At 42.3% G+C, this 27,119-nt stretch overlaps 1 protein-coding gene across 1 annotated transcript in view; it reads left to right on the top strand.

The window, feature by feature from the left end:
• myo15aa (myosin XVAa) overlaps positions 1-27,119 on the top strand; it is a 190,413-nt gene that overhangs the window by 156,767 nt on the left and 6,527 nt on the right. Inside the window, exons 60-62 of the mRNA XM_073060850.1 lie at positions 864-997; positions 12,581-12,714; positions 13,452-13,585. Of these exons, the coding sequence (XP_072916951.1) occupies positions 864-997; positions 12,581-12,714; positions 13,452-13,585 (402 nt within the window). The remainder of the gene's footprint in view (positions 1-863; positions 998-12,580; positions 12,715-13,451; positions 13,586-27,119) is intronic.

The following is a 27,119-nucleotide window of genomic DNA, read 5'->3' on the forward strand; positions in this document are numbered from 1 at the left end:
GTCCCTTATTCCACAAAGGTGTCTCCCAAGACAATGGCTATGTCCAAGGCTTTTGTCTGGCTGAGAGGCCAGCCCACATTCCAAACCGTAAGGCTGCTCTCTCTCTCTCTCTTGCGATTCTCACAAAGGAGGGGGCTGGGGTCATAACAAGGGACAACTAACTCTGCAGTGTTGAATGAATTCTGACCTAGATGAGAAAAAGGGATGATTTCAAATCAGTGTAAGATGGTGGTGTCAAAACAAAATGGATCTCGTTCTCCCTCCTTCAGTGAGTCGTTTTGCAAACAGCCCTGGAACAGTAGCAGTACTGTAATATGGTATTTGCTACTCTTCCCACTTCTCATTAGAGCGAGTTGCTAACCTCCACTGTGTGTTTATTACATACCAAGACTCCCTCACAAGGACAGGCATTGAGAGCACGAATCCCAAGCTGTTACTGAAGCAAAGCTGAAAACAGGCTTGTCCTGAGCTCACTGCTCAATGGCTTCTATACTTATGTTCCTAAATTGCCAATTCTGGGCCCTGGAGTTCCTAATCTCACCAGTTGTGGGATCTAGTGTTCACAAGCTCAACAACTTTAGTTCCTTGTGTTCCCTAGGTCACTAATCAACTAGTTTGCAATACTAGCAATAATAGGTGGAAATGGCATGTATATGAACCTCCAGCCTCTCAGAATGAGATCTGAGTTCAGTGCATTAGTCAGTTATAGAGGGCTATGAGGTAGGGAAATTCTAGACAGCTTCTAGAGTAGGTTACATGGTCAGCACAACATTGTGGGCCAAAGGGCCTGTAATGTGCTGTAGATTTTCTATGTTCTATGCTGCTATGTTCTATTACAAATATATTTCTGCTTTCCAATCCAGATTGTTGCAGATTACGTGAAGGGACTCTTTCATGTTCTGAGTCAGGAGATGATCAGTGACAGTAAGCTCCAGCAAGCGTCGAAACTGGCAGCTCTGCAACATCGGGCAAAGGACAGTCTCTATCTTCCCACCATGTGAGTCCATTACAGAAGGCATCTCCTTGTCCCTGTCCATGTTCAGGATTGCATTTCTAGTGAAGGTGACATACATTAACCACACCTAACTGCTTCTTGAAACCGTGATGTTGACAGTCTTTTTCAGCCACCTTAGTCCTTTTGGAAGATCTATTGGTTATGCAGCTCCAGGGAGATTAAAAGAATGACAATTATATCCAAATCAGGGTGGAATGTTACCTGCAGCCTGTGGAGTTACTGTTCTTGTGCTTGCTATCGTCTTAGTGCTCTGTATTTGGGAGGTTTAAATAGATAATTAGAGATCTCCAGAGGTACATTGGAAGATATGAAGCCCCAGATTCATAACATCTTATTAGCTTTCTGAAAACTTTACCTGTCGACAAGTCAGCTGTAGCAGTTGTTGAAGCAACAGGCACAATCTTGACCTCAGACCATGTCACATGGAGATGAATTTGCAAGTTGATAAATAGATCCTGCAAGTCCTAGAGCAAAAACTTGGAGAATTTCCCAACTAGAATAAACAAAACATTGCCTTTGGGGTCTAAGGTACTAGAAAAGCTGCTTACTTTCAACCATTTGATTCTTGAACCAACCAGTAAAATCCTAATCACTGCAGTTTGGCAACATTGTGACCACATTCGCTATCTTGGTCTACAATTGACTTTCTTTATGTTCTAATTGTGTTTTCTTTTAAAAATTGTGTATAATTTTATTATAGCTGATAAAGATCAGTCTGTGGTCAGGGACAAGAGGGTGTGACTGTGAGTGAGGCAGATGAGGGAATTGGAAATAATGCTGGAAAAAGCCTCTGCCCTTGATCTTGTCCAACAGGTCTGATGTTCTAGCTCCCTGTGTGGACAAGAGTGGAGGCTGTTGGAGGGATGATCAATCTAACCATGGCACCATGGTTCAGGGAGTCGTTCAAGGAGGGAGAGAGATGAGAAATGTTGTTGTAATTGTAAATAGTATAGTCAAGGGAATAGACATAATTCTCTGTCACAAGGGTTGAGAGTTCAGATGAATCTGTTGCCAGCCTGCTGTCTGGGTTTGGAACATCTCATCTGACCCGTAGAGGAATTTGGAGAGTCAGGGGAAAGATCCAGTTGTCCTGGTCCATGTGGGTACCAGTGACACAAGAACAAGGAAAGACTTTTGCTAAGGGAATTTAAGCTAAGAACTAAATTAAAAAAGCAGAACCAAAAAGCTAATAATCTCTGAATTGCTACCTGAGCCATGTACAAATTGGCAAAGAGTCAATAAGATTAGAGAGTTAAATATGTGGCTCAGTGATTGGTGTGGGAGAAGTGAGTTTGAATTCATTGGACATTGACACCAGTACTGGGGAAGGAGGAAGCTGTTCTGATGAGATGGGCTCCACCTGAACTATGCTAGAACCAGAGTACTGATCAAGCACATATCTAAGGCTTTGGATAGAGTAGGCGTTGGGTTCAACATATTGGGAAAATATGGATAAAGTAAAAGAGAAGCTGAGCACAGGATAGGTTACTAATGTTTCTAGAATGAAAAATAAGACAAAAAGTTTGGAAAGGGATAAGAATTTAATTTCAGGCAACACAGAGAAGAGGGATGGTGAATACAGGACTGTAGGTGTTATATTTGCATGTAGTATACAAAACAAGGCAGAGGAGTTTACAGCACAGTTAGATATTGGCATTGTGGTTGAAAGAAGATCACAGCTTGGAGCTTTATATCCAAGGATAAGACAGGCAGGTGACCAGAGGCTCTGGAGTGGCTTGTGGGTAGAGCTAAGAAAATGAAAAGGTAAAAAGACCCTGATGGAAGTTATATAGACGTCTCTGAATAGTAGTTGTACAAATTACAACAGGAAATAGAAAAGGCTTATTAAAGGGGCAATATTATTGTGGCCATAGAGGACTTGAATATTCAGATTTCAGATTCAGTTTATTGTCATTTAGAAACCACAAATGCAATGCAGTTAAAAAATGAGACAACGTTCCTCCAACTGGGAAAATCAGATTGGTACTTGGTCCCAAAAGAAGGAATTTGTGGAAAGCCTACAGGATGGTTTTGTTTTGATAGGGACACTAGCTGGGATGAGATGGTTGAGCAACAATGGCTGGAGTTCCTGGGAGCAATTTGGAAGCTGCAGGGGATAAGTTCATCCCAAAGAAGGAGCATTCTAAAGAGAGACAAGGAAAGTCAAAGGCACCATAAAAACAAAAGAGACACTATACAGTATTGCAAAGTTAACAGGAAGCTAGGGAATTGGGAAGACTTTAGAACCCAACTGAAGGCAGCTATAAAAAGCAGTGTAGGAAGAAAAGGTGAAATGTGAAGGTAAGCTAATCAATAACATAAAAGAGGATGTCAAGAGTGTATTTTCAGATATATAAAGAGGAAAAGAAATCCAAAAGTGGATGCTGGACTGCTGGAAAATGATGCTGCTTAAGTTGTAACAGGAAACAAAAAAATAACGGATGAACTATATAAGTAATTTGTATCAGTCTTCACTGAGGAAAACACTAGCAAGACGCCACAAATTCAAGAGTCACGTGTCAGAAGTGCTGCTAAGGAGAGGGTGTTTCTCAGGAGAGAGTCGAGGACCAAAGGCCACAGCCTCAGAAACATAGAAAATATGTGCAGGAGTAGACCATTCGGCCCTTCGAGCCTGCATCGCCAGTCAGGATGATCATGGCTGATCATCCAACTCAGAACCCTGTACCTGCTTTCTCTCCATACCCTTTAGCCACAAGGGCCATATCTAACTCCCTCTTAAATATAGCCACTGAACTGGCCTCAACTGTTTCCTGTGGCAGAGAATTCCACAGATTCACCACTCCCTGTGTGAAGAAGTTTCTCCTCATCTCGGTCCTAAAAGGCTTCCCCTTTATCCTTAAACTGTGACCCCATCGTTCTGGACTCCCCCAACATCAGAAACAATCTTCCTGCATCTAGCCTGTCCAATCCCTTTAGAAGGACATCCCTTTAGGACAGAGATGAGAGGAATTTCTTTAACCAGAGAGAGATGATTCTGTGGAATTCTTTGCCACAGAGTGTCGGGGAGGCCAATTTATTGGCTACATTTAAAGTGAAGGTTGATAGGTTCTTGATTAGGAAGAGTGTCAAAGGTTACAAGCAGAAGGCATATAAGTGGGGTTGAGTGGGAAAAATGATCGAATGGTGGAGCAGACTTAATGGGCTGGGTGGCTTAATTCTACTCCTTTGTCTTCTGGTACAGTGATGAATTTATGATTTTCTCATGAATGCTGTTTATATGATATAACGTGTCTGTGATGCTTTTGCAGATAGGTTTTCCACTGCACCTGCACATCCATGTACGTGTGCATATGACAATAAACTCAGCTTTGACTTTTGCTTCTTTTGTTTTTACCCACTACTCTCCTGTCCAAGTCAAGTTGGACAAAGCCCCATCATGTATGAAGACAACAGTACGGTAACAGCTTTGCCCAAGAAACATCAGCAACAAAGTATAGTGTCATGCCATATCTATATACGTAGTTAGTAAATTGATAATGCATTGTGAAGTTAGAAAATACTTGGAACACTTGCCACTTCAAGGCATCTTTGGAAGCAGGACGATATAGGTTTGATATTTGGTTGCTTTGCATCCCATGAATAGACACATAAGTACAAAGTGAATCATAGTCCACTGTCAGACACTAATTCTGCCGTTACTCTATGCAGAGTTATAGTCAAAGTCTGGAGTCGAGATTATTATCAAATGCACAAGAAAATGCATGTCTACGCTCAATGAAAAACTTACTTCCAGCAACTTCACGGGCACGTAGCAACATCCACAAGAAAAATATAAATTAAATAGAAATTATATATAATTTTTACAAGGAAAAAAAATTATAACAGGAAAAATAAAGTCCATTTTAGTGCAAAATGGTCAAAGTGGTCACAGTGTGACTGAACTGTAGTGCTAAGGGTTTTGCTGGTTGGATACAGAACTGAGTCGTTGAAGGGAAATGGCTGTTCTTGAACCTGGTGGTGTTGGACTTCAGAGTTTTGTCTGATGGTGGCTGTGAAAAAGGTGGCATGGTGGGGATGTTTGATGAAGGATGTTGCCTTCCTGAAGCAACATCTCCTGTAGATACCAACTGTGGTGTGGAGGGTTGTGCCCATGCTGTATTGGGCAGAGTTCACTACTCTCTGCTGCTCTACATTTCTGCACATTTGAATTGCCATACCAGACCACAATGCAACCAGTCTGGATACTGAAATCCAGTACAGCACACCAAAAATCCACTTCAACTCTAAAATAGTACATTCTACTCTCTTTCTAATACCTGCATGTCTAATTTCAATTAATACTTATTGTACAGTGATGAATACAATTACAGATTGTTCCTTCCTTGGCAATTGTCTCGCAGACCTGTTAAAATAGTCAGTCATTTTTTTGTGATCTTAATGCTACCTTAACTGTTATTGCTTTGCATTACCAGCAAACTGTATACATTGGCACAAGTTCCTCCAACTCTGTATTAAGGTTTGGACAACAATACAAATCTCTTGACCATGGCCTGAAAAATGCTGGTTCCAGCATATTTGGTGTGTAGTTGATCTGCCGTCCTTTCTTCTGAGATATTCTGGAAATATCTATTGGTGGTTTGGTTAGATCTGTGATCACATCATTAAATGGTTGTAAATCAGCATTTAGATACTTGTCAAAGCCTGTTTCTAAAGTGAATTTGTTACTTTCTAAAGTAAAATTGTACAGATACAGTACTTTTTAAAAGAAGAATGGTACAAAAAACTGCCTACAAGCACACCTATAAAAATGAATGGCACTACTTATAATGATGTTATTCATGTTTTTGGGAGTTGTCCTTTCCCTGTAAGTTACCATTAACTCTGTTTCATGGTGCAAGTTTCTGGCATTCTTGTCTCCCTTTTCCATGAATTTCATCATCATACATCCAACATCAGGCATTAGGCTTTTTGTGCCTACCAGATCTCTGAGTGCAAGATCGAAATGTTCTCCAAAGATGCAATACCTTGATACGTTTTTGGATGCCATGGTATAATCTCTCATGGTTCCTCCTAGTTTTTGATTGAGTTGCGCAGGCTTTATAACTCTCCGTGATCTCAATGACTCAGGTTTGAAGTCTTATTCTAACCTGTGAACTACCTCTGACAACAAGAGCTGAGTTCTGCCAATAAGACCGCTTCCTTCCACTCCCTCCTTGAGCATTCAGTGTCTTCACACTTCCAGCTCTGTGTACCAGCACAGGGAAAGGATTGGCCCGTGGGAAGTGAATGATTCGTAGGCTTTGCATACTGGCCCAGACTTCCAGTGAAGAATGCTCATGCTTGAATTGCTGTTTACTTTCTTTTCCCATCAAAATGATGTTGCAATATTCTGGTCTCCTACAAATACTGGAAAACTCAGTAGGTCAGGCAGCTCCTATGGAAAAAGAAACAATCGGCATTTCAGGTCTGTAACTCTTTCTCAGATGCTGACTGGCGTTAAGTTTTTCCAATTCTGATCCTGTTTTACTTTCACTCATCTCCTTCGTGTTTGCACTTTTATCTTGACATATGTCACCAGTTGCAGATTTATGCCACCTTCCTTACTTTCTTTAAAATACAGTTGGTGCATTTTTAAAAACGCACATGCTGTTTACCAAGACAACATAGCTGGCTACTGTACTCCCCGCCTGTCTCTGTTCAAACCTTCAATTGGCCTTACAGAGCTTACATTCAGAAGTTAAACCTTCAGGATACATTTCCTGCTCTTTCTGGTGTTGTTCCTTCCAGCTATGGGGCTTTGACTCCACAAGGTAAATGCTGCTCGTAAAGATGAGAGTCAGATTTATTTCTTTTTAACATCCTTGTTACCAGTTAAATGTATTCTGCGGTAGACTTTAGCTGCTGCTGAACTTCTTGTAAGCTCTGTTTACTGTAATAACAGCAGAATACAGAAGCTTCAAGCAAGGATGTTTATTCTAACTTCAGCAGCAAGGAACTTGCTCTGCATGTTGCATTTATTTACACGGTTACGTAGAAATAAACCACACTGAGGACATCCTCCAAGTAATATGCTAAAAGGAACAAATTTGGCAGATTAAAACTGTGAATCGATGAGGGGCTATGTGTCATAAGCACAGCAGAATTTCATTCCAGCCACAGCTGTTATCTCTTTGCCTGGCATACGGCATTGATATCGAGCCATGGGGTCCATTGTGTTTAATGAAGTGTCTGCCAAGACCAGACCCGTACTGTCAAAGGAGGAAATGCTAACCTTGTGAGACTCTGCATGCTAAGCAATGGACACAACCCTTAGACTAAACTAAGCAATCCCACAACTAATAAATCATTTAAAGTTGTGCAGTCCTGCAATGTCCCCATGTCAATGAAACTGGACAACTAAATACAGTAGCTATTGAAGACCATTCTCAATGATTGAGCTCAACAAGTAAAAGTCAAAAGGCAAAGAATTTGCAATGCTGTCTGCTGTAATTGTTGACAGGACAAGCCAACTCAGTTCCTTCATAAAGTTACAACCATTAGAAGATGCAATAATCAAAGAATACTTTTCACTCTAAATTGTATCAGGAAACTGCTAATAGTATAGACCCAGATGACTTGTCTTGCTGAACACCCTATGCCTCTAACCAAACTGTTCCAGTATGGTTATAACACAGCCAACAATATGGAAAATTCACAGGCATGTCCTATTCAGGAAAAAAAAACAGAAAAAATTGTTTCCAGTTAATCACCACCAATCAGCCTGCTTTCTATCATTCAGAAAGTGTTAGAAGTATTGTGGACAGTGCTGTCAAGCGAGTATAACACCAGTGAACCCTGGTAAAACTTGTATCATTGAGTACCAAGGGGAAAACATACCAATGAATGGAATCCTCTTACACAAAATAGGTTACATTTTGTAGCTAGTAGTCAATAATTCCATCCCCATATTTCACTGCAGAAGTTCATACCAGTGCCCACGAAGAGCAAGGTGAGATGTGAGTTTCCTCAAAGACTATTGACTGGTGTCACTCGCATCTACTGCGATGAAGTGCTTTGAAAGATTGGTTATGACTAGAATTAGTTCCTCCCTTAGCAAGGTCTTAGACCCCCAGCAATTCACCTACCACTACAACAGTTTTGCAGAAGCTGCAGTCTCACTGGCTCTTCACTCTGCTTTGGAGCACCTGGACAACAGCAAAACATACGTCAGGCTGCTGTTCATCAATTACACTCAGCGTTCAGTGCTATCATCCTCTCAGTATTAATCATCAAACTTCAAATCCTTGGCCTCTGTACCTCCCTCTGCAACTGGATCCTTAACTGCCTCATTGTGATACCAGTATGGATTAGTGGTAACACCTCTTTCTCACTCACAATCACAATCCTCAAGGATACGTGCTTAGCCCACTGCTCTACTCTTTCTATACTCATAACAGTGGGCTAGGCACATCTCAAATGCCATCTATAAGTTCACCGATGACACCATTGTTTCTGACAGAATCTCAGATGGTGATGAGGAGGCGTACAGGAATGAGATCGATCGATCAGCTGAATGAAGTAGTGTCACAACCTTGCACTCGAAGTCAGCAAGAGATCAAGGGCTGGATTGTGGACTTCAGGAAAGGGAAGCTGAGAGAGTACACACAGGTCAGTGGTGGGAAGGTTGAGCAGCTTTAGGTTCTGGATGTCAGCTTTGCCGAGGATCTGTCCTGGACCAAACACAATGATGCAATTACGAAGCAGGAACACTGGCAGCTCTACTTCATTTTGTATTTGACGTGATTGGTATGTTATCAGAAAGAATGCAAATTCCTAAAGATGTACAGTGGAGAGTATTCTGACTGGTTGCGTCACAGGCTGGTTTGGAGCCTCCAGTGCACAGAGGCTGCAGAGGGCTGTAAACTCGATCAGCTCCTGCACGGGCACAACACTCCCCACTATTGAGGAGATCTTCACGAGGCCGTGCATCATTTAGGATCCTCACCATCCAGGACATGCCCTCTTCTCATTGTTACCATCAAGGAGGAGACACAGGAGCTCTGGAACATCTGGACAATGGTGATACATTCATCATGATGCTCTTCATTGAATACTGCTCAGCATTTAACACGATCATCCCTCAAAGCTAATCCACAAGCTCTAAGAACTAGGCCTTGATACCTCCTTGTGTAACTGGGTCCTCAATTTCCTGACTTGCAGTCCCCAGACAGTATGAATTGGCAAAAACATCTCCTCCACAATCGCCATCAGCACAGAGCTGTGTGTTTAGCCCCCTGCTCTACTCGCTTTATACCTAAGACTGTGAGGCTAAGTACAGCTCCAATGCCAGATTTCAGTTTGCTGACAGCACGACTGCTGTTGGCCAAATCCAAGGTGGTGATGAATCGGCATATAGGAGGGAGATCGAAAATCTGGCTAAAGGGTGCCACAGCAACCTCAACCTCTCACTCAAAGTCATCAAAACCAAGGAGCTGATTAGTGACTACAGGAAGAAGAAACCAGAGGTCCATGAGTCAGTCCTCATTGGGGGAGAGGGTCAATAACTTTAAATTCCTTGGTTTTATTATATCTGTCCTGAGACCAGCACAAAGTGCTATCACAAAGAAGGTACAGCAGTGCCTTTACTTTCTCAGATGTTTGCACAGATTCGGCATGTCATCTAAAACATCGACAAACTTCTATAGATGCACAGTGGAGAGTATCCTGACTGGTTACATCATGGCCTGGTATTGAAATACCGATGTCTAAGAATGGGAAATACTACAGCCTAGTCCATCATAGACAGAGATCTCCCTACAAATGAGCACTGCAACAAGAGAGCAGCACCCATCAACAAAGACCCCACCATCCAGGCCATGCTCTCTTCTCACTGCTGCCATCAGGAGGGAGGTACAGGAAGTCTTATGTCCCATATCACCTGGTTCTGAAACAGGTATTACTCTTCAACCAATAGCCTGCTGAAACAGCATGGATAACTTCACTCACCTTGACACTGAACAGAATCCACAACCTATGGATTCACTTTCAAGGACTTGACAAATTATGTTCTCAGAGTCATTTATTTACTTTTTTTCTGTATTTGCAGATTGTCATCTTTTGCACATTGGTTGTTTGTCAGTTTTTGTGTGTAGAGTTTCATTGATTCCATTGTGTTTCTTTGTTCTATTCTGAATGCCCACAAGAAAAATAAATCACAGGGTTGTATTGGGTGACAATAAATGTACTTTGAACTTTGCAAAGGCTCTGTCCTGTGGTGTACAAAGGGGAGCTCTACCTGTCAAAGATCTTTCTTGCCTTGGTTGGCTGCACACTATCTGTGACCTATGCTTGCCTTGTCACTGATATCCACACTACCACAAAGAATAATAAGGATAGGAGATGCATGGAACACCATCATCTGTAGGTTTTCCTCCAAGTCATAGATCATCATGACACGGAAGAGCGTCACTTGTTTCAAGAATCACCCCTTGCATTAATGATCAGTGAGGAACAGAGAATTTGTATTTACCGACAAGTAACTTTGATTGTTTCAACTAAAAAGCACGTGGGTTCACAAACTGTGTGCATGTTACTAGAATCCCTGACCCTCCATGAACAGTCAATGAAGAGAAAAGGTATTCTTCGGGAAAGGAGTCTACACTGGCCAGGCATTTCTCATGGTCCCGATCTCCACATTTCCGTGCAGTCCTCTTATCTGCGATGGTTGGTCTCTGGCTGCTGGAGAGTTATCGCTCCTGCATATTTGGAGCTCCTGAGTCTTATACTGTTCCTCAACAATTGAACCATTGGATCTACATCCAATTGGCTCAAGCTCACCCGACCTACCTGGGTCACCTTCTTACTGGTCATTGTACAGGGCTATGACCAACATTGTTCCATGGCTCTGCACACCCCAGCTTTGTGTATTTGTGCCTTTACACTCTGACTGGTCCGAACCAGGTAAATGAGGCAACCCAGATAGAGTCTAACGAGATTACCAATTGCTTCATTGGATGTCTGGCAGTTTACATAATAAGTAGCTACTCCTCTGAGAATGGTCTCAGATTTAGCAGGCCCTTACCTGGAGTTTCTTGTGTTCACATTCAGTTTCTCTGATTAGATTGTCCCAGAGCAAGAGTCAGTCCGGAGTCCACAGAATGGGAGGAAACAAAGACAATGGATTTGTCTAGTAAACACGAGGAAATCTGCAGATGCTGGAAATTCAAACAACAACACACACAAAATGCTGGTGGAACACAGCAGGCCAGGCAGCATCTATAAGGAGAGGCGCTGTCGACGTTTCGGGCCGAGACCCTTGAGTTAGTTCTGACGAAGGGTCTCGGCCCGAAATGTCGACAGTGCTTCTCCTTATAGATGCTGCCTGGCCTGCTGTGTTCCACCAGCATTTTGTGTGTGTTGTTGTTTCACTGGATTTGTCTGCTTCCCTTGTCTTGATTCATCAAATCACTACTTTCTTCTGGCCAGGATGATCCTTCATGGCTGCTGAATCTAAATCCTGGAACCTCCAACTCAACAACATTGTGGAAGAGTCTTCACCATCCTGCAGTGATGGAAGAAGGTGAATCACCAATACCTTCTGAGGGACGATTAGGAAGGGACAATAAATCCTGGACTTGCCCCAGATCCAAAAAAAAAATTCAATGCAATCTAAAGTTGCAAGATTTTGTCCTCGAAGGGTTTCAGCCCAAAACATCAACTGTACTTCTTCCTATAGATGCTGCCTGGCCTGCTGTGTTCCACCAGCATTTTGTGTGTGTTGCCTGAATTTCCAGCATCTGCAGATTTCCTCGTGTTTGCACTATTTTAGCCTGCCAAAGCTATTTTGTTGGCACAACAGAAGGCTTGTGAAGGTAGAGGGTAAAATGAATGCAACAAAATACAGGGAAATCATGGAGGAAAACCTGATGCAGTCTGCAAGAGAACTGCAATTTGGGGGAAGATTTGTTTTCCACCAAGACAATGACCCCAAGCATAAAGCCAAAGCTACTCAGAAATGACTTAAAAACAACAAAGTTAATGTCCTGGAGTGGCCAAGTCAGAGTCCAGACCTCAATCCAATTGAGAATTTGTGGCTGGACTTGAAAAGGGCTGTTCCCTCACGATCTCTATGCAATCCGACAGAGTTTGAGCAGTTTTGTATAGGAGAATGGGGAAAAATTGCAGTGTCCAGATGTGCAATGTTGCGAAATTAACAAATTTCACGACACATGCCGGTGATAATAAACCTAATTCTGATTCTGGTTCTGAAACCAGACTAGCTAATTGCAGACAATTCCCTGGGAGGGCTATTGATTTGCATTGAACATAGATGTAGTTTGAAGAGTCAAGAAACAAGCCCCATACACTCACAGATTAGAGCAAATGAAATCTGCTCATTTCCTAGTCTGAATCCTCCTGAGCTGGTGAAATCATATATCAGAGGTTACGTGTACCAGGGGATAAACAGGAAAATCAGAGTCTTGGGTGACCATAGTGGGACTTTACTAGAGGTCCAGATTGTGTGATCTACAGATCTCCTAGTAGCTTAGTTTGGTGTTGATGATAATCTACTGTTTTAAAAATAAATTCTTACTTTGTTTGTTTGTTTCTTTCTTTCTTTCCAAGTCGTGAAGTGCAGGATTATATCCCTACCCAAATTTACCAACATCAGCGTCCACAATCCTGGCTGAGTATGGTAACTCAGAATGCCCAACAGGTTCAAGCCCTCAGCCCGCACCAGGCCAGAGCACAGTTCCTGGGTAAGTGTCCAATTTCACACAGTGGGTCATGATTTACTGTTGGCTTATGATAAGGAGTTTCAGCCAAGACTGACCTTGGCGTAGCTGTATGATTACACACAATGTGGACACTAGCCACCTAAGTGGAAAATGTGGAATAGAGGAATTCATGGAACAATACTAGTTCAATTGATTTCAAGATCCCATGCCATTGTCAAGGGTTAGAGGATTGAAATTGCTCAGTCAAATGGATGGGAGAAACATCCATAATCTCAATTCTGCATTTTGGATGTCATTTTATGAAAGTATGTTATTAAATTCCATGATGTGGTCTATAGACTTCCATAGATATGACAACATGGACAAGGTATTGAGGAATTCCTATAGCCATTGGAACCATAAGATGGAAGAAGAGCACTTCCTTCCTTGCTATTCATACTCCCATCCCATTAAACTGCTTCTGTCCCCACCTAAGACTAGACTGTGACTGACTTTCTTGAGAATGATTTTCTTCTACCCAATATTGTCCTGATCAACTCCCACAAAATGTACAACACTTGAGTAGAAGAAAATCGTTCTCAATTCCCAGTGACCGGCCGGGACAGAAAGATTTTGCTGTTGTTAGCAGTGGGAGGAAAGTGAGAACAATTGTCTTTAGTCTGGATCATATTCTTTTATGCAGTGACCACCAATCCCATCCATCGAATCTCTGATCTGTTCGATCTGTTCAAGTGACTGGTTTCTCTGTACTCCCACAGGACTTGTGAGTGCATTTCCTATGTTTGGCTCCTCGTTCTTCTACATTCAGAGCAGCAGCAACCAAGCAATAGTTGCTCCCTGTATTGTAGCTGTCAATCAAAATGGACTCAACTTCCTGGACAAGGAGACTCATGTGAGTAGTCGGTTAGAAACAACGGAGACAAAGGACATCACCACAGTAAGCTTATCCCTCATTCACTCTCCCGTTCACATACTCATCCAATGAATCAACCATGCAGGTAACACATACAAAGATCATGTTACAGAACTGGGAAAATGTCTGCAAAATATTTGTTTTGTCAATGTTTATTCCCTTATTAGTCATTACGGGATGTGGATGTTTCTGGCAAAACCAGCACTGCTTGCTCATCCCCAATCGCTCTAGAAAATAATGAAGGCACATCTACAATGATATTGGATGCAGGGTTCAAATATTTATCCTTCAGTGACAGAACTGTCAGGATAATATGGTACACGCAAGTGTTGGCATGCATTTGCCACACTTGTGCTTCTTGGTGGCATGGGATGTTGGCATGGGATGTTGGCATGGGAGGTGCAGTCAAAGAAGCTTAGTGAATTTCTGTAATACATTGAAACACGCTAAAGCAATGTTATTTTGCAAGTGGACGGAGTTAAGCGGAGGGTGCCAATGAAGCAGTTTGCTTTGACCTGGATGGTGGGTACTACAGCATGGTTGAACCTGCATTAATCCAGACTATCATACTCGAGATGTGCCTTATAGATAACGGAGAGATCTTGAGAGTTAGACAGTGACCCTAGAGTACCCATATATCCCTCATCACTACCTCTTTGGCCAAAAAAGCACAGCAGCCTATTTTATCATGTGCCTTAGTACCCTGAGACCTCATCCTTCATAACCAACTCCAACACCTTCCCAACCACTGAAGTCAGACTAACTGGCCTATAGTTTCCTTTCTTCTACCTCTCTCCCTTCTTGAAGAGTGGAGTGACATTTGCAATTTTCCAATCTTCCAGAACCATTCCTGGATCTAGCGATTCTTGAAAGATCATCACTAATGCCTCTACAATCTCTACAATCTCCTTTTTCAGAACTCTTGTGTGTACACCATCTGGTCCAGGTGACTTATCTACCTTCAGACCTTTCAGTTTCCCAAGAACCTTCTCTCTAGTAATGGTATCTTCATACACTTCATGCCCCTGACACCTGGAACTTTCACCATACTGTTACTGTCCTCCACAGCAAAAAGTGATGTAAAATACTTTCCAGTTTATCCACTATTTCATTGTCCCCATTACTACCTCTCCAGCATCTTTTTCCAATGGTCCAATATCCACTCTCACCTCTCTTTTACACTTCATGTATCTAAAGAAACTTTTGGTATCCTCTTTAATATTATTGGCTAGCTTACTTCCATATTCCATCTTTACCTTCTTAATGATGTTTTAGTTGCCTTTTATTGGTTTTTAAAAGCTTCTCAATCCTCTAATTTCCCTTTAATTTTTGCTCTATCATATGCCCTCTCTTTAGCTTTTATGTTGGTTTTGACTTCTCTTGTTAGACACAGTTGTGTCATGTTTCTCTTTTCTTCCTCTTTGGGCTGTGTATAGCCTGTGCCTTCCAAATTGCTTCCAAAAATTCCAGCCATTGCTGCCTGCAATCCTCCCTGCCAGTGTTCTTTTCCAATCTATTCTAGCCAACTTCTCTCCCATGCCTCTGTAATTCCCTTTACTCAGCTGTAATCTGATACATCTGACTTTAGCTTCTCCTTCACAAATTTCAGGGTGAATTTGATCAATTTATGATCACTTCCCCTAAGGGTTCTTTTACCTTAAGCTCTCTAATCAATTCTGGTTCATTGCACAACACCCAATCCAGAATAGCTGATCCCCTAGTGGGCTCAACCATGAGCTGCTCTAAAAAGCCATGTTGTAGGCACTCTAGAAATTCACCCTCTTGTAATCCTGATTTTCCCAATCTACCTGCATACTAAAGACCCCATGACTATTTTGCCCTTTTGGCATGCATTTTCTGCCTCCTATTGTAGTTTGTAGGCCACATCCTTACTACTGTTTGGGGCTCTGTATATAACTTGCATCAGTGTCTGTTTACCCTTACGGTTCCTTAGCTCTATCCACAATAACTCAACACCTTCCAACGCTATGTCACCTCTTTCCAAAGATTAGATTTTGATTTTTACCAACAGAGCAACTTCGCCCCTTCTGCCTATCCTTTCGATACAATGTGTACTCCAGCTATAATATTGTTTCAGCCATGATTCAGAGGTGCCTACAAATCGCACCTGCCAATCTGCAACTGTGCTGCAAGTTCGTCTACCTTATTCCGTATTCTACGCGCATTCAGATACAACACCTTCAGTGAGGATCCTCAATGATGGATGCTGTCTTCGTGAGGGACAACCTTTTGAAGATGTCTTTGATGATGGGGGACAAGCGTTAATGATGGATCTGGCAGCGTCTACAACCCTCTGCAGCCTCTTTCAATCCTGACTTCATACCAGACAGTGATGCAACCTGTCAGAATGCTCTCCACAGTACATCGGCAGAAACTAGCTAGTCTTTGGTGACACACCAAAACTCTTCAATCTCCTAATGGAGTATAGCCACTGCCGTACCATCTTCATGATTGCATCAATATGTTGGGCCCAGGATAGATCCTCTGAGCTATTGACATCCAGGGACTTGAACCTATCGCCCTTTCCACTGCTGGCCCCTCCATGAGAACTGGTATATGTTCCTCTGACTCCCCCTTCCTGCAATACACAACCAATTCCTTGGTCTTACTGACGTTGAGTGCAAGGCTGTTGTTACAGCTCATCTATCTCACTCCTGTACGCCTCCTCGTCACCATCCGAGATTCTGCCAACAACAGTTGTGTCATCGGTGAATTTATAGATGGTATTTGAGCTCACAGTTATTAGTGTGGGGAGAGTAGAGCAGTGGGCTAAGCACACAGCCTTGAAGTGTGTCTGTGATGGTTGTCAGTCAGGAGATGTTATTTCTGATCTGCACTAAATGAAATTAAAATGCTAGTGAATCTTTTGCATGCCTTCCTTAGAAGAACAGAACGATTTTACACGTTGGTCATGGATAGCCTCAGCAAATCTTATATTACTTACAGCATTTTGTATTTAAAAAGATAATGCCAGGAATTCTCCGCAGAGCAGGCATTTGTAAATGGAATGAAGAGTAAATAAGGTGATACTGAGACAAAAAGCAAAAGGTCGGACTGGAAGAAGTGTAAATGGAGAAGCAACACACACAATGCTGGAGGAACTCAGTAGGTCAGGCAGCATCTATGGAAATGAATAAACAGACGGTGATTTGGGCCAAGACCTTTCTTCGAGGGTCTTTTTTGGATTCTCAGCATCTGCAGATTTTCTCATGCTTCTAACATTTCAGAAGGATGACTTTTTAAAAAATCAAAACTGGGATAAAATGGAGACTAAGAAGTTTTAAAAAACAAAGAATGTGGGGGGAGGGGAGTAGAAAACAAAGGGGAAGATGTGTGATAGGTGGAAAGTAGTCAGAGAGAAAGAGGAATAACACAAGAGTAAATGAAGTGATAATGGGGCAAAAAAGAAAGAAGTCAGACTGGAAGAGGTGTAAATGGAGAAGACAGGAATAACTGAAGCAATGCTGGAAAGCTGAAATTGAAATGTTGAATGTATAGGTTGTCTGGAAGTGTTGAATTTGACATGGAATGTTGAAGGTTAAATAGGCTGATCAGAAAAAAAAAGATGCTTTCTCTCGAACTTGTCTTGAACTCTTAGGACAGAGATTTCATTTCAGTGTGGGGAAAGACAATTCAAGTGCTTATATGGGGTTCAACTTATGAACTGAATGGAGTCATTCCATAGGGTGATCAGCTTATTCGTCTTTGGTCCACCTAGTGTAGAGGAGATCACATTAGGAGCATACACACTGTTCTGAACTGTAATAAGTAAATTGCTGTTCCATATGGGAAATACGTTTGGATTCATAAACAATGTGAAGCAAGAAGATAAAATAGCAGAAGTGACAGTTGTTGGTGGTGATTGAGGAATAAACTGGAGAGGACTAATCCCTCTGGAACTCCTGGGGCTGGTGGAAGGGGAAGGAAGGAGCAGTTGGATCTTGCAATGGTACTGTTCTCAGGAAGGGAGCAAAAGGGATGAGGACAGGGCCCAGAAAATGTAAAAGACATTATGCAAACTCTAATTTCTAAGTACTTGCTATTTATTTTCTGTTAAATTTCTGTCATAGCAAAGATGTCACTCGCTCCTATCCTCTGAGCATTGCAAAGTAATGCTCCTCAACGTCCTGATCCACCCTCACCCATCATCAACACCCCTTCTCGTGCAGCTGTAGAAAATGCATCCGCTGTCCATTTCCCCCCATCCCACATCCACTGACCTCTGTCTACTTGGCTGTTCTAATAATTTCAATATAAGCTGCAGAAGCAACGTTTAAACTTTCAATCAGGTATATTTCAACCTCACAGACTCTATAAGTTTAAGACTTTTAGACAATGGGTCTGGCTCTCCATTTTCACTTACTGTGGGCCATCTCATTTTGCACATCATCCCTATTGTCATTTACTGTCTCCTACCTTCCCCGCCATCACTTTGTGACCCTTTTATTTTTCTCTCCCTTACTTTTTTGTTACCATCTTAAAACTTTGATCTCTTTATACTTCAGCTCTGAATAGAGATGTTTGACCTGAAATGTTATATCTGTTTCTCTCTTCAAAAATATCATTTGACCTACTGAGTATTTCCAGGATTGTTTGCTGATAATTGTTAATTCTATTTTAGAAGGACATTAGGTCCCTCTGATTATTGGTCTTCCCCAGGTTCTGGCAGGGTTCTGTTCCCATGAACTGGGAAAGAGAGAAAACAAGAGTAAAGCTCCAATAATCCTCAGAAAACCTCTGTGGATTGGCAACTAACTCACCTGGGCCCCATTCCCACAGTGGATCAGCAAATTTGCGGGTGACAACAAGATTGGGAGTGTGGTGGACAGGCAGGGAGATCATCAAAGCTTGGAGTGGGATCTGCACCTGTTGGAAAAGTGGGCGATGGAATTTAATGCAGCCAAGTGTGAGATGCTGCACTTTGGGAGGACCAACCAGGGTAGGTCTTACACAGTAGGGCACTGAGGAGTGTGGTAGAACAGAGGGATCTGGGAATACATAATTCATTGAAAGTGGTGTCACAGGTAGATAGGCCACAACGAAAAACCTTTGGCATATTGGTCTTCAGAAATCAATGTACTGGGTACAGAAATTGGGATGTTATGTTGAAATTGTATAAGACATCTGTGAGGCCTAATTTGGCGTATTATGTGCAGTCACCTATCTACCAGAAAGGTGTAAATTAGATTGAAAGAGTACCGAGAAAATTTACAAGGACGTTGTGGGTCTGAAGGACCTGAGTTATCAGGAAAGGTTGAATAGGTTAGGACTTTGTTCCCTAGAATGTGGAAGATTGAGGGGAGATTTGTTTGAGGTATGCAAAATTATGATGGATATAGATAAGGTAAATGCAAGCAGGCTTTTTCCACTGAGGTTGGGTGAGGCAAGATCTAGAGGTCATAGGTTAAGGTGAAAGGTAAAATGTTTAAGGGGAACATGAGGAGTAACATTTTCACTCAGAGGGTGGTGAGAGTGTGGAACGAGCTGCCAGTGCCAGTGGTGGATGTGGGGTCGATTGCAACTTTTAAGAGAGATTTAGATAGGTACATGGAGGGGAGGTGTATGAGCCATCTATCTATTTTCTGTCTGTATTGTATTTTGTGGCGTGGTTACTTTAGCAAACTGTCACGTGGGTTGGGGCTTGGCAGAAGCAAATGCATATAGTTACTATAATTATTTACGCTTGTTAGTTTAGTTTAGTCTAGTTGAGAGGGGGTGATTTTTTTGTTGAATACTAATTTAGTTTGACTGCTTAGTTATGCTACTTGCGATGTTACTGAAACTCTAACTAGATAATTATTAGACCACTTAAATATGGATAGAACAGTAATTCTGATGTTGTAATTAGAACGCTTATTTACGCTGATCTGAATACTAAGATCGCTATATCGCTAATTTAGTTCCATTATTTTTTTTAATTGACACAAGATCCTTCACTTTTGCTGGTTTCGTAATAAACGCAAGTACCTTTCTTGACTTTGGAACTTCGTTCTTTTGGAAGCACGTCATACAGTGTCAATCTCCTGGCTTAGTCTCTCAACGGTTTTGATTTTTAAAGTAACCGCTATATCGTGTCAATACAAAAAATAGTTACACCGAACGAGCACCAGCCTACGGCTAAGGATTGCCTCGGACGCATTGGCCGAATTGGAATCACAACACTGAGAAACCTCACAGGAGCTTGCAGCTCGTTGATTGATTCTGTGTATTTGTGGTTTGAACGGTCAACCCTGCCCGACCACTGGGGACTGTAACTCGATTGTGTGGTGTTTGCCTGAGGGTTCATCGCTTTGCTTTGTTGAAGTGCAGAAATATTCCAGTTGCCAACGTTTGAATTGAAGGTTGTTTGTTAGGTCTGGTTTTAAGCACTGTAAACGCACAGACTGCTTGTTGACTAGGCTTACTGAATCGAATATCTCCAGTGCTGCGGACAAACAAAGAGTTAATTGCGAGTGGGGAAACTAAAGAAAGCAACGAGTGAATCAAAACATGGATCTGATGTCAGCGGACCTCTCAAAAGAGAGATTAAATTTACTTCAAAAGCTTCAGCAGGTAGAATCAAACATCTTCAAAATGAGGATAAAACAAATGTGAACACAATTAAATGTTTATCACCATCAATTAATGATCTTATGAAAATTAAAGAAAATGCCTTACAAGTGCAATCTCGTCTAGAGCTCTTGACTAACTTCTGTGAAGCTGTTGCAAAGCAACATCACATGCTAATCTCATTACTTCCCAAGCTCGAGCAGGAAAGGCAAAATAGATGTTTTTCAAGCATTGATCACTACTGTAGTGCATTCATAGAGAACAATAAATAACAATTGAACCAAACATGTTATATTGAAGGTCATGTTCCATCAGACAATGTTTCTCATATTCCAAGGCAAGAACCCAGAAGATGATGGAGACCTGAGCAACAGATGTCAAATGTCAGTGCTTGAAGTTCTGAGGCAGCCAAAGCATCTTCTATATCCAGTACTTGCTCTGCGTGCATTAAAATGGAGGCTGATTTAGCTGCATTAGTTTCACGGCAACAATTATTGAAGGACGAACGTGCTGGAAGAGCAAGAGGAAAAGCTATGGAAAAGGAAGGAGCAGGAAGAAATTGCCAAAGTTAATGTGCTAAGGGCTTCAGAAGTGGTGAGTGCTGAAAGTGCTCCAGCAGGCCGGTCCTACGGTGTGTTCCTATATTGAAGAAAACCAAAATACTCAGTGTCAATGTCGATCAATTTGTTTCTCAAGTGCCTGAGAAACATGAACAAGACCCCCAAGAGATAGTTCAGGTTGTTTACTCTCAGCCTGCACTAAGGAGGCACTCTGAACCTATGTCATAACCAACAGTCCAAAGGCCTCCAGACAGCCACTTGCAGCATAGACACACTCTCATTTCAGGCAATAGAGGTCAGAACAGTGTTATTGAGGAAACAAGATGAAATAACAACCTTATTAGTACAACAGCAACACATTTCATCTTTGCCTAAAAGGGAGATTTGATGGAGATCCATTGCATGTCATGCATTCATGAGAGTTATTGAAAACAGCGTTGAAAGCAAGACTGACGGCGATAGTGATTGCCTCTATTTCCTTGAACAAGACACTAGAGGTCGTCCTAGAGAACTTGTCAAAAGTCACCAGCATGTTGACCCGAAGAAAGGCTGTCTAAAAGCTAAGGCTTTACTACAAGAACATTTTGGTATTGAACAGAAATTTGCATCCTCCTACATGCAAAAAGCCCTTCTATCAAATCTGAAGATGTGAAAGCTCTTCAAGACTACATTTTATTTTCTTAGAGGCTGTTGCAATGCCATGGAAGAAGTGGAGTACATGCATGCCAATGTGCTGATTGTAGTAAATAAATTGCCCTTTATGCTTAGGGATAAATGGGGAATAGCGGTCGTAACCTGCAAGAAAAGCACAACCGGAAGACTACTTTCATGCACATTGTTGATTGTATTGAAAGGCAAGTAAAGATTGCTACACACCCAGCATTAGAGAACCAAATTTCTTGCTGTTCACCTGGCAGAGAATTTCTCCTGGTCCCTCATCATCAGCTCCATAGCAAAGAAAGCCCAGCAGCATCTCTACTTTCTGCGAAGGCTGAGGAAAGTCCATCTCCCACCCTCTATCCTCATCACATTCTACAGGGGTTGTATTGAGAGCATCCTGAGCAGCTGCATCACTGCCTGGTTTGGAAATTGCACCATCTCGGATGGCAAGACCTTTCAGCGGATAGTGAGGTCAGCTCAGAAGATTATCAGGGTCTCTCCTTCTGCCATTACAGACATTTACACTACACACTGCATCCACAAAGCAAACAGCATTATGAAGGACCCCACACACCCCTCATACAAACTCTTCTCCCTCCTGCCATCTGGGAAAAGGCACCAAAGCATTCGGGCTCTCACGACCAGATAATGTAACAGTTTCTTCCCCCAAGCCATCAGACTCCTCAATACCCAGAGCCTGGACTGACACCAATCTACTGCCCTCTACTGTGCCTATTGTCTTGTTTATTATTTATTGTAATGCCTGCACTATTTTGTGCACTTTATGCAGTCCTGGGTAGGCCTGTAGTCTAGTGTAGTTTTTTTTCTGTGTTGTTTTAACGTAGTTCAGTGTTGTTTCTGTATTGTTTCATGTAGCACCAAGGTCCTGAAAAATGTTGTCTCGTTTTTACTGTGTACTGTACCAGCAGCTATGGTCGAAACTACAATAAAATGTGTCTTGACTTGACTTGTGAATATACAGAAAGCTACATCACCTGCAGGAAGCAAAGGTGTGAACAAAGCTAAATCACAATTTTGGCTGAAGGAAGCAGCTTTGCCACTACTGTGGCCACTGTGAGAAGTAAAGCTAAAACTGAATACAAAGTACACTGCAGATGCTGTGGTCAAATCAACACGTACAAACAGCTGAAGGAACTCAGCAGGTCGGGCAGCATCCGTTGAAACGAGCAGTCAATGTTTTGGGCCGAGACCCTTCGTCAGGACTCACGAAGGGTCCTGATGAAGGGTCTCGGCCCGAAACGTTGACTGCTCATTTCAACGGATGCTGCCCGACCTGCTGAGTTCCTCCAGCTTGTTTGTACGTGTTGAAAAGCTAAAACTGAGCCTAGAACTAACAAAAAGGAAATGGTCTCATCAGTCAGAAGGGTTTGTCTGTGAACACACATCAGATCCATGCCCTTAGCTACAGAAAAGGGCTCATAGTGCGAAGACAGCCTTCCTAAAAGAGAATGGTGTCCGCTTTGGTCGTTTGCGTACAGGACACGTCAGCAAGGATTGTGCAGGGTATGCAGCAGACAGGCATCCTGTTATACTTCATATTCACTCCAATAAGAAGGATGTAGAATCAAATCAAGCTGTGTAAGAGTCAGACACAGCAGTAAGTGGTGTCCGAGTATCTAACGGCCATGCAGGGGCTGGTGATTGTGATTGTAAACTTCCCATAGTTCCAGTACAATTGAAATCTAAGAAGGGTAACAAGACAATGGTTACTTATGCTTTCCGAGACCAAGGAAGCACCGCAGTGTTCTGCACAGTGAGCCTCATGAGCAAGCTGAACCTCACGGGTTCTCTTACGCACCATAGGTCAAGAGAAGATTGTGAGTACCTACATTGTTTCAGAATTGGAAGTGGCTGGTAGTTCTAAGGTAAGGACATGTTCGGCGCAGCTTTGTGGGCTGAAGGGCCTGTATTGTGCTGTAGGTTTTCTATGTTTCTATATCTATGCACAGGAAAGTCTGCCTGTCCACAGAGGGAACATACCGCAACAGAGGGATTTCCAGGGATCGTCTCACCTGAAACAAGTCCATCTGCCAGAGATCGATTCAGAAATTGAGCTGCTGATAGGGACAAATGTTCCGAAAGCATCGGAGCGGTTGCATGTGATTTGCAGTGTTAATGATGGAGCCTCTGCAATTAGAACACTGTTGGGTTGGACTGTGAATGGGACACTGATGGAAGAGACTGTGCCCAGCCAGAGCTGACGGTTAACAGGATCTCAGTTTTGAACTTGGATGAGCAGTTCAAGGCAGACTTTCCTGAATGCAGTCAGGATGAATAACCTGGTTTGTCAAGAGAAGACCACAAGTTCACGGAGCTGGTTGCAAATTCTGCAAAACTGGTAGATGGCCACTACCAGATTAATTTACCTTTGAGAAAGAAAGAGGTTAACATGTCAAATAATATGAAGATTACTGAACAGCATGCTCTAAATATAAGGAAGAGGTTTACCAAGGATTTGCCGTTTCACACTGACGACACAGCTTTCGGGAAGGATGTCATCTCCAAAGGTTATCTGAAAGAGTGCCAGCAGAGGGTCTGGAACACAGTGGTGGGAACGTCTGATATTCTACATCATGGTGTTCATCACCCTAGAAAAGGGAAACTTCATGCTGTGTTTGATTGTGGAGCAACTTATGGAATTATCACTTAATGCTCAGCTTTTACAGAGACTAGGCCTTACTAGCTCACTGATTGGAGTTGTAACCAGATTCAGCAAAGAACCACTGGTGACCATGGCAGATATCGAATCAATGTTTCAGCAAGTTAAAGTACCTGTGGAAGATGCTGATCTGCTGAGGTTTCTCTGGTGGCCTGATGGTGACCTCAACCAAAATGTGGGCATCTCTTTGGAGCAACTTCATCACCGGGTTGTGCCAATTTCACTCTTAGGAAATGCACGGAAGACAATAAAGAACAGCTTTGCCATGAAACAGTAGATAAAGTTTTACATTGCTTCCATGTTGATGACCGCCTTGTGTCAGTGTCCTCTGAGAAAGAAGCAGTTTCTCTTTATCATGACCTTGTATTCTTTTGTGCTAAAGGCAGCTTTTGACTCATAAAGTGGATAAGCAACAGACATAGTGTGCTAGCTGTGATACCAGAAGAGCAAAGAGCAAAAGACATGAAGGATTTGGGGATTTGGATCAAGCTATACCTCTGAAGGAGAGAGTACTGGGTGTGCAATGATGCATTCAGTCTGATACTTTCAAGTTTAAGATCACAATCCAAGATAGACCACTCATGAGAAGGGAGATCATCTTCACAGTTAGTTTTATCCATGATCCTTTAGGAACCTTGAGTCCAGTGGGGCTATCTGCTAAGAAGATCCAGCAAAATCTGTGTAAGGAAGGGCTCAGTTGCTCATGAGTGAACAAACTGGCTGGAAGAACTCTTCAAGTTGGAAGGCTTCAAGGTTGTTGGATGTTTGATACCTCTAGATTTTGGAGAAGTTACTGCTACCCGGTTACAACACTTTACAGACACAGGCGAAGATGGCTATGGAACAGTGACCTCCCTATTGTTACATAACACACACTCTTAGGTGTACAGTGCTTTTACTATGGGAAATTTAGGATAGCTCCATTAAAGTCAGTTTCCATCCCTTGTATGGAGCTCACGGCTGCTACAACAGCAAGCTGCATGGTGGAATGAAATGAGCTCTTCGGCCCATCTAGTCTGTGCCAAGCCACTAATCTGCCTAGTCCCATTGACCTGCACCCAGACCATAGCCTCTGTGCTCCTCCTGTAGCGTTTACTTTAAAACAAACCATAACCACTGACATACTAAGCCAGGAGATTGATACTGTATGAAGCACTTCCAAAATAACAAAGTTTCAAAGTTGACAAAGCTACTTTTGATCCTTTATTACAAATTCAGCAAAGACGAACAATCTTGTAGCGATAAAAAACTAACAAAACTAAATGAGCAATATGGCAATATTGTGGAGGAAGGAGTTGCTTCATGACTCCGTTTTTTGTAATTTCTGAAGCTTTGTTTGCAATGAAGGTTTGGAACCTGGAAGTATATTAAGAATGAAACTTCTAGGTTCCAAACCTTCATAGCAAACGGAGTTTCAGAAATTACAAAAGGTCTCATAAGCATCTCAATGGAGGTATGTAAACACTTCAGGTAACCCGGTAGATGTGGCCTCTAGAGGGTTGATGGTGAAATCATTCCTGAAGAATGAGACATGGATGTCAGGGTCTCAGTATCTTCTTCAGCCTGAGAGGGAATGGTCCATGAATCACAATTATTCTGCAGAACATCCACCAGAAGTTAAGAGGAGTGTTACAATGAATGCCACGCAGATTGAAGAGGAGGTGGACGCAGTAACAAGTATAATCCATCATGTCTCATCTTGGACCTGTTTGAGGAAGACAATGACCTGGATTTTTAGATTTAGGAACCTGCTCTTGTTCCTTAGTCGGAAGAGGAGGCAATTGAACATTGCTCTTGCTCAGTCTGACTTGGATAAAGAAAAACAAGAGTATTCTTTGAAGAGAGAGATTGTGAAGGCCAAAGGTCATATTGGCTGAGATTGTCTCTCAGTGGAGGAGCTCAGAAAGGATGAAATGGAGATCATTGGGTTTTTCCAATGTAAGAGTTTTCCAGATGAATTCAATCACAAACAAGAGAAAATCTGCAGATGCTGGAAATCCAAGCAACACACACACACAAAATGCTGGAGGAACTCAGCAGGCCTGGCAGCATCTATGGAAAAGAGTAAACAATCGACATTTCGCACCAAGACCCTTCATCAGGCCTGGTGAATTCTCAAAGTTGCCAAGGGGAGGAAGTGTGAAAAGGAACAGCCATATTTTCAAGCTCAATCCAGTACTTGAAGATGGTGTCTTGAGAGTTGGTGGACAGCTTAGTAAGGCAGCCATGTCCTAAGAGTCTAAACATCCTGTTACACTGGCAAAGGATCTTCATATCTCAGACATCATTCTGAGACATGTACATCAAGAGGTGGGACATGGTGGCCGTAACCACGTTATCCAGGTTATGCCAAAAGTGCTGGATTCCCAGTGCTAGTACAGGTATAAGAAAAATCCTGTCTAAGAGTATTGTTTGTCAATAGTTGTACACAGCTCCAGGATGCCAGCACATGGCAGATCTACCATCTCGCCAGGGTCTCGCCAGATGAACCTCTATTTACATGTGTAGGGGTGGACTACTTTGGGCCTTTTGAGGTGAAGAGCAGGAGCACAGTGAAGAGGTATGAGATCATATTAACCTGTCTAGCTATACAAGCTGTTCACATCAAAGTGGCATCTTCTCCAGGCACAGATTCCTTTGTTAATGGACTTCAATGCTTTGTAGCAAGATGAGGACAGGTTCATGAACTGTGCTCTGATTACGCAAAACTTTGTTGGAGCTGAGCGTGAGATGCAAGAAGCCACTGAGAAGTGTAATCATTCATGGATCAGTGATGTCCTAACCCTAAACACCACCACCCCCATATTGTCCATATTGTATTTTGTGGCGTGTTTACTATGGCAATCTGTCATGTGGGTTGGGGCATGGCAGAAGAAAATGAGTATAGTTACACATGTTAGTTTGGTTTAGTCTAGTTGAGAGGGAGTAAGCCACAGGGTAATTTTTTTTGTTGTATGCTAATTTAGTTTGGCCTCTTAGTTAAGCTAGTTGGGAGGTTATCTAGATCGTTATTAGACCACTGGAATACATATAGAACACTAAT

The sequence above is a fragment of the Hemitrygon akajei genome, chromosome 11 (assembly GCF_048418815.1).
Source record: "Hemitrygon akajei chromosome 11, sHemAka1.3, whole genome shotgun sequence".
Taxonomy (NCBI): Eukaryota; Metazoa; Chordata; class Chondrichthyes; order Myliobatiformes; family Dasyatidae; genus Hemitrygon; species Hemitrygon akajei.